Source organism: Diadema setosum, chromosome 9 (genome assembly GCF_964275005.1).
Source record: "Diadema setosum chromosome 9, eeDiaSeto1, whole genome shotgun sequence".
Lineage (NCBI taxonomy): Eukaryota > Metazoa > Echinodermata > Echinoidea > Diadematoida > Diadematidae > Diadema > Diadema setosum.
Window position 1 is genome coordinate 6,869,071 of NC_092693.1, and position 11,169 is coordinate 6,880,239.

Genomic DNA, 11,169 nt, shown 5'->3' on the forward strand with positions numbered 1-11,169 from the left:
ATTTTTTCCATCAGTGCATGTGGTTTTTAACATCTCTGAACTCCATGAAATAGACTTTGTCTTTGACTTATTTTATTCATACATCATTCATAGAAAAATTAATCCAAATTTTCTATTACCATATTCTTTCTAATCGTGTATTTAATAATAATGATGCATGCATGTGCATTTAGCAAGGTTGTGACAGTCATAAATTTGTTTTCCAATTTGATTCACAGGATGCACAGGTACTGAGGTAAGGAGAACAAAATGGACAAAAATTTGGGGAGATTTTCGTTCTGCCTGGCACTGTGTTTCATGGCGGCCATGCTGTCCTTGGTGTCTGGGGATGCGAAGACAGACCTGATCACGTACCTGCCTGGTCTCCTCAAACAGCCAAGTTTTAACCAGTACTCTGGGTACCTCAACGGAACTGGAAACAATGTGCTTCACTATTGGTATGAAGATTTATGAATATGATCCAAGCAAATCATGCCCAAAATTGTACTAGTTGTCTGTTGTGTTAAATTTAGCCATTTTTTTTTTTCATTTTGATCTGTTATATCTTTAAACAATGTCAGAGCATACCATGGGTATTAACAACAATTTATGATCATTTCTACCTGTGGCCATTAAGTATTTGATGACTTTTTTTGGGCTTTGCTTTAAGACTTATTTTTTTTTGTGCTAGGTACAATAATGATTTGATATTGCATAACCTGACAAATCTTTTTAGTTTTCAGAGTCACATCAACTAAAGCAATAATTATTTTGATGTGTAATGATGTTCCTGTACTGTTGTGAAAAAAAAAAAGACGAAAGGGGGAGGGTGGGGGGGGGGGGGGGGGAGTGTAGGGTTGGTGGATAGTGTTTACAAGCAAAGTTAGAACCTGAAAGAGGAGACAGCCCTGGCTGTATATATGCAATGAAAGTCGTGATGCACCGTATGCTACATGTATGTGAAGCGATGTATTAAGAATGATGGTGAAACATTTACTCAAACCATAATGCCCCACTAACTGAGGTGCCCAGTCCTGGAAGAGCCATGCCATGCTTCCCAGAAGACCTATTTGTGAGGAATGACAGAGTCCTCCTTTGTGCTAGAGCGTGGCCAGCCATGTGAGACATCGAGATTAATTGACTCCGAGCAGCAGAAGAATGTAGTCACAATGCTGTAAACACATTCTGCTGATGTTTTAAGAAGAGATTGTATGCATAAACATTAACCCATTGAGGACAGTTTGAGTTTGCTAGAACACACATTTCCCATAGACACCTGCCCGAGTACACTCGAGACTCATCCCCATTGAGGACAGTTTGAGTTTGCTACAACACACATTTCCCATAGACACCTGCCCGAGTACACTCGGGACTCATCCTCAACGGGTCAAGACTGACTGAACTTTCTGATATGAGGTGTCTCCAGAGTTTCTATTGGCCAGTTAACTGTATGCATTTCTATGCCTATTGATGTTTTTGTCTCATGTCTGTTATTTCTGTGATTAAGTTTCTGTGCATGATCTGTGTTGCTGAGGTTTTATAGTTGGGATCTATCTGGGTGCATGTTCGTTTCCAGGTTTGTGGAATCACAGACCTCGCCCACCAAGGATCCCATGATAGTATGGCTGAGCGGAGGGCCAGGATGCAGCTCCATGTATGCCATGCTGGCTGAAAATGGACCCTTCACCATCGCGGCAGATGGTGTAAACCTCGACTACAACCCCCACAGCTGGAACATGGTATGGAGTGACACTTAACCTGCTGACTCTTGCTAGAGTGCACCTTCAAAAACTATAAAAGTACTTGGGTTTAAGACTCTTGCTAGAGTGCACCTTCAAAAACTATAAAAGTACTTGGGTTTAATGATGTTGAAATAATGAAGAACTACAATGAGAATTGCATTCACCATATATGTTCAAAACTTGTCTTGTGACATTTGCCAAAGTATGAGATGCTCAAGAGATGTGTGGTATAGTGTATTTCCTCAACGCTAAACTTCATTTCATGTACATTCTCTGAATTTTTATGAATGCTTACTTTTGTATTGTTCTTGGATTGCCGTTTATGAAAATATACGCAAAATCACTTCCTACTCTGGCAGTTAGTAGTGATATTTGAGCTACACTTCCCCTTATTTCTGATAAGTTTTGCTGTATCTTGTATCTGATCTCAAACCAAAGCAGTTTGATACTCACTTGAGTATCAAATTTTTGCGCAAGGTAATGCTGACACTGTCTATCCATGACTAGTCTTTGTTTTAGATGGCCCTGCCACTTTTCCCACATTGCTGTGCATTTAATGACAGCTGTAACCACAGAGATCTGATGTCTTGTTCTACTCTGCAGTTTGCCAATGTGCTGTACATAGAATCACCAGCTGGGGTAGGATTCTCATACTCCAGCGATGGACAGATTGAAACAGATGATGACAAGGTAAGGGGTTTGTGAGATTAACAATGAATAGATTTTAAAGAAGACAAAAAATAACATTAACTGACTATGATGAATATTACATAATAGTGTCATATAAAATTACAAATTACAAAATAGAAAATTACAAATGTAAAGTGAGAAAATGTATTGAGTAGAACAGAAAATCTTTCCAGGGCTGCACACTAACCCATATTTTCTACTGGTCCGACTTGTCTGTCGGACCAGTAGGCATGGCCGGTGCTATGTTTTCAAAAGTGGAGGGGCTTACTTCCAGGTTTCATGAGCTAACAAGGAAAAAAACACCCCCAAAAATGGCTTTCAGCACAACTTCTGGTGCCAATTCTTCAGCTGACAAGCAAAAAAAAGAAAAGAGTCTTCAGCGCAAAAACAGGCGCCTTACTGCTCTCGGAGGTTTCATTCAAAGTGGGGGAGGAGGGGTCTAAAGTGGTGACACCCTATGTATTCCTATGTACGGGTGCAAAAAAAGTGGGGGGGGGGGGGGGAGGCCCGAGCCCCTCCGGCCTCATTAGGAGTGCTGTCAACATTGAGAGAATTTTATATTTCTGATGCACAGGTTACACAGGATCATCTTGCGGCCTTGGAGCAGTTCTTCAAGTTCTACCCTGCGTTCGCTGTTAGACCTCTCTATCTCATCGGGGAGGGGTACGGTGGAGTCTACGCCCCCTTGTTGGCACGTCAGATCCAACAGGGTTCTACGATTACATCTCTCAAGGTGTGTCATGGCACATGGCTTTTTGTGTCAAGGGTTGTCAGTGTTGTCTTTATTATTCCCTGTATACAGAGTACAATGTATTGTACCAAGTGCATTACCTTTGAGATGAAGATTCCTGTTTTGCTCTCTTTTTCCATGTTTCCTTTAGGATATTACTTTTAATGCAAAGATTTTAGCAGTGACAGCGATAGCAACAATGGTGTCATTGTGAATGATAATCAATTCAATGATGATAAAAGTAGTAGGGATGACAATAGTATTACTAGCACAAAAATCTACAACTGTTCCTCTGCTCAATATCTTTTATTTTGGCAAAAGGAAACCCCATGCCATAGTCCAATGTACAATACAGGGAATTTTGACACACATAATTGTGAAACCCAATGCTGCAAAATGTAGCAACGTAGCTTATAGCATCTTCCATGCAATGAATGATAAATTTATCAAATTATTTTAAAAGAGACCATTTTAAAGGAAACAAGAGCATAATCAATTACAGCATACTGGTTGCTTAAATGTAACTAAGGAATTCATAATTAATCATTTTAATTTTCTGTAACAAATCTCTTTATCAATGTCTCCTACACAGGGCATTGCAGTTGGAAATGCAAGAACAAGTGACAGTCAACTGGCAAACTCCCTGATGTATTTTGCATACTACAGAGGCATTATTGGTGAAGAGTGAGTGTGAAATTATGCTTTTACCCTGGCATTTTCTGTAAATTTACTAGGAGAAATGTTCCAGTATTGGCTGTAAAATGGATGGCTGTATCAAGTCCTTTTCAAATACATGATCAGCAGAAATCATTAGAAAAAAAGTCTATCTTCTCCAAGAACCTTCAAGGTAATGCCTTGACGTGTTTAGAAAGAGAAGCACATTTTTCTGAGTTAAAATCACATAAAATGGTTCTCAGTAGCTGCATTATCATTCACCTGTGGAAATGTCTTGAATCTTTTATCGCAGTCATTCATAATCTTGCTTCTTCATTGCTTTTATTACTCAGTCGAGTTATTATTCTCTTTGCATTGGCTGCCATTGGAATCCACGGATCTATGTAGGCCCAAGTTGTCAAATGTGAGTCAGTTAATGAAATGCTGATGCCAGTCTAAGTGTTTGATTCATAAATTGAATTTCCTGGTCCCAAAGTGCAAAACAAGAAGAAAAGTTAATTTGAGAAAATTGACATTTCAGCTAGAACAATAACAACAACTGTGGTTCAAGAGAATCTCTACTCAGAGGTGAAATTGTATTCAAAAATTCTTTAAAGACTTTATGAAGAGAATCTTCTTTTTTATAGTGTACTTCAGTTGTCATCAATATCAACACTTTCTACACATTGGAAAGTACCAGTAATTAATCCTTGACAGTAGGAAGTTTTATAATCCATTGTATTAAGATTCAAAACAGGAAATAATGTTGATATTGACAAAGCAGAAGTGAAGTCTTTTTTTTTTTTTTTTGAGGGGGGGGTTGTTTCTATTTTGGTTGTTTTTACCAGGTATTTACCTAGCAGAAGCTGTTGTAGCTAAGAAGATAGGATAACAGATTGTCAGGAACAATGTTCCTGGTTCGAGTCCCTTGGCTGCAGTGGTTGTGCCCCTAGACAAGGCATTTCATCCCCATAGCCATAGTCTTTATTTAAAAGGGAACTTAAAGCTGTCAGTTGTCTGGTTACTTGCCGAGAAACATGCAATACTTCTTTAGCAGTCATGCAAAAACAGATCAATTCAATCTTTCATGTGTTTCTTCATTCTGTACATCTGTGAACTGACCATGATGTCATACATTTTGTATGTTACACCCACAGCTTATGGAGCACTTTGCAGACTACTTGCTGCTCAGGGAATAGCTGCGACTTCTACAACCCAACAAGCAAGCAGTGTGAGGATGCTGTGAGTATACATAGTATACTGAAATGTGTGAGAGTGAAGTATACAGTCAAACCTGCCTCTGGGTTACTGCTCTCTGCTTTCATCCATCTGCCTTTGCTGCCAAAGTCAATTGCATGGGAAAGAAAATGGATTCCTTATCAAAGAGCCTGATAAATGCTGCCCATATGTCCCATGTTGCCAATCTTTTTTAATGTTTTTATGATTTTATGTAGTACAGGTAGTTTTTGAGAGAAAATAAGTGAAAAGGGACGAGGACAGATGAGCAATGCAAAAAGTTGACAGTAAAGGTTGAAAGGTTCACGAGAACATGATAAAAAGAGTTTGTAGAGATTATAAGGACAAGTATATTTCTGTTTTTGTTTCCTTGGCTTATCCTTGAACACTGAATAAACCCAGAGAATGTGTAACAAAGGGTATTTCATATCAGTTTTAACTGTAAATTATTACAGATAGTATTTGAAGATGTGACCTTTGAACATCAAACTTAATATTCTCTAATTCAGACCAACCTAAAGATTGGATGAAGCTGTGTTTCAGTTTTTGATTCAATCTGTTTTCCTTGACATTCTCCTCCCGTTTCAGGTTAACAAGGCTCTGACTAACATAGACTCCATCGGCATCAACCCGTACAACATCCTTGCAGATTGTGCTGGTGGTGCCCAGCCTCCAGAGGGAGCCCTTCACAAGGATGGCTTCTACCATTACAGCACCTCACCAACAGATCTCTTTGGGCACAGCCAATACATGCTGTACAAGAAGCAGGTCTGACCCTATCACAAGTTACACATCTTTTTTTTCCAGATTTTAATTTTTAGATGTGCATTCTAATTGTTTTGTTATTGTGCTATTTCATAATTCTCTTTTGATCTCAATAGGCACACAGAAAAGTCTACATGACTCATCAGAACAATGAAAACAACTTTCTGGAACTCAAAGCTCTGTGTAGGCTTTATGTTGTGTTGTTTCCTTCGAGCATGGGAGAGAAATCTTCAAAGATTGTAACTGAGTCAAGTTATGCAGCGGTGATCATCACACTGTCAGTTTGGAGGAAGTGTCACAGTGGGATTAGAAAAAGAAATATTCAATACATACTGGTAACCAATAGATTTTTTTTAGTTCAAGAAAATAATTTTGTACAAACATGCTTGATTGATATTTGCGATAGGCTTTGGTTATCACAAAATTTTTAATAGACAAATGATTATAGTTTATACTGTGGGGGAAAAAACAGAGACTGCAGAACATTACAAAAGATGTTCCTTCTACTTGCCCAAATGGCCATTAGGGAAAGTGTCCATTTATTTTTGCATGTGTGACAGTGTGATTTTGTTGCCCAAGACTACAAATTTTGAAACTCATTCATGAAGACTTAATACAATTCAACACATCAACATGAATCAGTCATGCTGCATCGTTGTCTAATTTTGATCAACATTTGCTATGGATTTTGTATTTTTGTTGCAGTTTCTGCATAAGCATTCTGCATCCAAACTGAAGCTGGACCTGACCTGTGTGAACACCAGTCTAGTCACTACCTACCTCAATAATCCCTACGTCAGAGAGGCCCTGCATATTGACCCTAGCAGGCCAGCCTGGCAAGTCTGCAAGTAAGTCATGTTGGTCACTGCAATAGAGAAATTTTGCTTATTTGTGTCTGTGCTGCCCTCTAGTGATGTAACAATTATTTGTATCTCTGTTGATAATTTACCTGTATCTCTTTTGCAATGTTATTCTGTTCATCGCATTGTGGCACTGATTTCCTGACATCTTTATATACGAGCGTTTCATTGTATTTCTAATTATTTGTTTGTTGGAAATGAGATAAATCAACTTGAACTTGAACTTGAACTAGTGGTTGACTATCATAACGCGAGGGCTAACCTTCATATTTGTATTGTACTGATAATATGCACTTTTATCATATTTTAAAACAGACTTGGCATCAGTTTTGACCACTAGACTGACCATTGTCTTCTTACTTTTGTCTGCCATCACTGTTGAACTGAGAAAGCACACAACTTTATCGAAATCATGTTTCAATAGGACAGAGTGTAGCTTGATTGTATGTGCAACACTGCTTTTCATTTCTTTTTGTCATGACAGTGCAGTTCACTCGTATCCCACGAGACAAGCATCAGATATACATTTAGTGAACCCTGGTACTGCACTAGCCTATAAATCAGTCAGACATAGCGGTCCTGATGTCTGGAATGCGCTACCTCAGCATGTTCGCAATTTACAAAAAATAGTTACTTTCAAAAGATCGATCAAACATATTCTATTATCAGCTTCACGCTGAACTCCTGGATACTATTAACTACCAAACTTGTTGTGATCATATATTTCCCCTGAAATCGACATTTGAATGGGATTTATGAGAAATTTAATCAATTTAATCAGTATAATATGCTTATAATGACTTGACACTTTAAACTTTTTCTTGCTCTCTCTTGTCAATGTCCGACAGGACAAATAGGCACCACACATGTATTTCTTCTTTCCCCCTCATGTTCCCATGCTCTCTTTGTAAATACCCCCCCCCCAACTCCTATCAAGTATCATTTAAACTATTTGCAAGCATATAGATTGTGTTCACGGGGGTTGCAACGATTTTCAAGCTTTAAGCTTATGTTGCAATTCCTTTGCGTGTTTGTTACCTTGAATAATGTAGCTCTCTTAGTGGAGTTGTATACTATCCTGTAACTACTCCTTATCAATGTATACTTATTGTATATATTCTGTCTTGGCTATATGAGATGTACTTGCATACATTTTGTATGCATTCCTATTTTGTGAACACGCATGAAATCTTGAATAAATAAATAAATAAATGTTTTCATTTGTTATGTAGCTATCGCAAGGAGTATGTATACTACATAGTAATGAAGTAAAAGTGCTAATACTTTTTGCAGTGGTTGTAGTAAATGTATGACACCAAGTTAAGATTGGTGGATGACATCATAAATTGCGGGTGAAAGAATTCTTACATAAAGTGATATTTAACCGGAGGATAAATTTTTTTAGTGTGTATATGCCTAGACATATACATGTACAGAGATGTATATAAGTATAGGTGATAGATGGATAGACATAGCAAGAAAACCTTGATGCAGATTGATCACAACCAATTTCTTTGTAACTGCTGATATTCCATCATATATCTGATAGCCACCAAATTTGTTGCCATCACAATATTCCATCTTATGCTATTCATAACATATTTCCGTTCTTTCTTATACCCAGCTCTGATGTGAATAAGAAATACACTCAGATGTATCCTGACATGACCGCCACCTATATAGCGTTGCAAGAGTCCTATGTAAGTTTGATATCTGTTATTATGTTCACTTTGGTATTATCGTATTGTATCGTGCCATATTTCATTGTATCAAAGTGACTTCTGAAGACGTAACAGCAGCAAATATGTAAAACTACCTGGTACACTGTATCCCTCCTTCCCCAGTTCATATTTAGTGTGTTTGTATGCATGCAAAGTATATTGTTGGTGGGATGACAAACTTTGTACCTCAAATTTTTGTGAAAATCACCTTTTTTTTATAGTAATTGTCAAATGATCAGTGATGTGATGTCCTGTCCAAATCCCAGCTGCCTAAACCCAAAATGAAGCCTCCATGGTATGTCGAAGGAAAGGCTATCCATTTGTTATAGTGCTTTAGCTGCCATTTATTTTCGCTCTGCTGAGCATTTGCCATTTTTTAGATACAAGGTTTTGTTGCCCCAACAGCGATACGTTAGGCTGGAGGTGTTTCATTGCCCCGTATATAAGCTGAAGAAGTTATGTGACCCTTAACTGTCATCATTTGCATAAAGAGTGCACGATTATGATTATATGCATTTATAATATTAAGTTAGAACTTGCTCATACCAAGCTAAATCAGATTGGTATTTGATATTATAGCCAGTTGACTGTTGTTGAGTCTTCTTATGCTACAATCAAAGGGAGACTAAACACTTATTGTTATTTCAAACTGATAATGATGTTTCCTGCTTGATAATCTTAATTCTTTCCATTGCTTCCTTTTTCTGTATTTTGTGATATTTTCACATTATTTGACAGATATTTCTCATATATTTTCTCAGAAAGCAGCAGAAACAGTACTTCTTTAAACAGCCTCTATGACCTTGTCAATTTTTTCCTCATAAAATTATGCTGATTTGTTTTCTTAACCCATTGCCTCTGAGATTTTGTAATTCCCATGGAGTTAAAACAGGTCCTACCCAGTTCCCGTAGACAATGGGTCAATTTCACTTGACATTAGCCACAATAGTATTCTATTTGAAGTATAAATCTCCCCCTCGAAACATCCAATCTGTCTGCACCAAATATTGATGGCCGACCCCACACGCATTGCTTTTGGCAGAGTTACTACATGCTGGTGTACAACGGCGACCTTGATGCCATGTGTAACTGCCTGGGTGACGAGTGGTTTGTTGATGCTCTGGGTCTGGAAGAGGAGGTGCAGTGGCGCTCCTGGCTCTATTCAGACTCCTCCCTGCAGATCGCTGGCTTCGTCAAGGAGTACGATCACGTCGCCTTTGCCACTGTCAAGGTGAGACATTTTTTATTTTTTTTTGTGACGGAGGAGATATAAAAGTTACTGTAGAACCGGAGACATTTGCGGCATTGAGCTACGTGAATAGGAGCTGATGGCCTTTATCACAGCATGGAACTTGTGTGAATTGCCATTGGCATTCAATGTATTGTGTAGACAAAATCTTTCATGCCCATTTTACATTCATGACTCAAGAAATTAGTGAAAGTTTTGAGCGCGCGAAAATTTCTGGTTTTACAGTAATATATACATTCATTTCGACTTTATAGTATAAAGGGGAATAAAAGTACCACATTGAAGCCAAAGTTTAGCAACCATTTCTAAGTTTTGCTTACTTGCATGTTGGGATATTTTTTTTTTCATGAGTATTGACAAACATCAATTATATATACCACAAATAATAAGCTGAAGGGCTAATATCTTGGTACCACTTGAAAGAAAGCATGCTGAAGATAGAAGCTACATGGCAGATAGTAATGGTCGATTTGTATGTGTGTGTTTGCATGTGTGTGTAAAGGGGGGTGGGGGAGTACCTGGCCATGAAGTTGAAAAGCTTTGCAGCCAGTACCACATTCATCTACACCTTTTCATTTTTGTCCTCTCATTTCTGTGGTGTAGGGAGCCGGTCACATGGCTGGTGCAGACAAGCCCATAGCGACAGCACAACTCATCAGCAATTTTGTTCTTCGGAGGCCGTTCTGAGCATCTCCAGCAGTTCAGACATCGTATCTCGCTGATAAGTGTGGGAGGTGGAGGGTAGTAAAGGCGAGGAAAATTTATGACTGGAAACAAACATTGTCTGTGTATTTTGCCACACAGAAAGGCAGTACTTAGACAACATATGTGCCAATAGACAACTAATCAAAATATGTGTGGTTGTAACTCTTTTAAAGCAAAAGCCAATATGGGCTAATTTGGAAGAATACAATGTACAGTTTACAACCTTGCCAATATGTTCTTTGCTAAACCAGTGACACTTGAGTCGGTCTATATTCAAATGTTTGTTTGTTTTTTTCCCATGTAAACTCTATGCTTAGTATGATCAGGATTTTCCACTTATGGTACGTAGTTACTGCCAGATTGTGGCCAAAGAATAAAAAAAAATTCTTTAATGATTCTCTTTGATCAATGCTGTTGTCTATTGCTCTGATATGTTGTATGTATATATTGGTCTTTATATATTATCAAGTGTGATTACATAGACAAAGTGCCTGGGGGGTGTTTCATAAAGCTGTTCGTAAAATTACGAACAGCTTACGAGCGACTGGTGATCAGTTCTTGTGCTGAATTATGGAAATTCTGATAAGTATAGCACATCAGAACTGATCACCAGTCGCTCGTAAGTTGTTCGTAACTTTACGAACAGCTTTATGAAACACGGCCCTGAGCTGGGATATTAATTCTGACATTAATAAATGGACTAATGGCCTTTGTAAATATTTGCACATGTGGTCTGAATCAGCAGAGTGGAGTGTGTAAATAAGAAATGACATAAAAACAAGAGATTAGACAGAGGGGTGAAGATATGGGGTACGAGTTTTCTTCAGTTTGTCTCCCT

General features: G+C 38.2%; 1 protein-coding gene across 1 annotated transcript; it reads left to right on the forward strand.

Moving 5' to 3' along the window:
- Positions 1 to 230: 230 nt before the first annotated feature.
- Positions 231 to 10,820, forward strand: LOC140232995 (lysosomal protective protein-like). The gene is made up of 11 exons (XM_072313102.1): positions 231 to 437; positions 1,556 to 1,718; positions 2,325 to 2,411; positions 2,986 to 3,144; positions 3,734 to 3,825; positions 4,953 to 5,037; positions 5,620 to 5,799; positions 6,502 to 6,644; positions 8,281 to 8,356; positions 9,420 to 9,608; positions 10,230 to 10,820. Exons 1-11 carry the CDS (start codon positions 250 to 252, stop codon positions 10,311 to 10,313), a joined length of 1,446 nt encoding a protein of 481 aa, XP_072169203.1. The 5' UTR covers positions 231 to 249; the 3' UTR covers positions 10,314 to 10,820.
- Positions 10,821 to 11,169: the final 349 nt, after the last annotated feature.

Excerpts from the sequence above, each read along its gene's own strand:
- LOC140232995 (XM_072313102.1), top strand. The coding sequence starts at position 250 with ATGGACAAAAATTTGGGGAGATTTTCGTTCTGCCTGGCACTGTGTTTC. Across the intron at positions 1,719-2,324 it reads ACCCCCACAGCTGGAACATG|TTTGCCAATGTGCTGTACAT; the intron begins GTATGGAGTGAC and ends TCTACTCTGCAG. Across the intron at positions 2,412-2,985 it reads TTGAAACAGATGATGACAAG|GTTACACAGGATCATCTTGC; the intron begins GTAAGGGGTTTG and ends TCTGATGCACAG.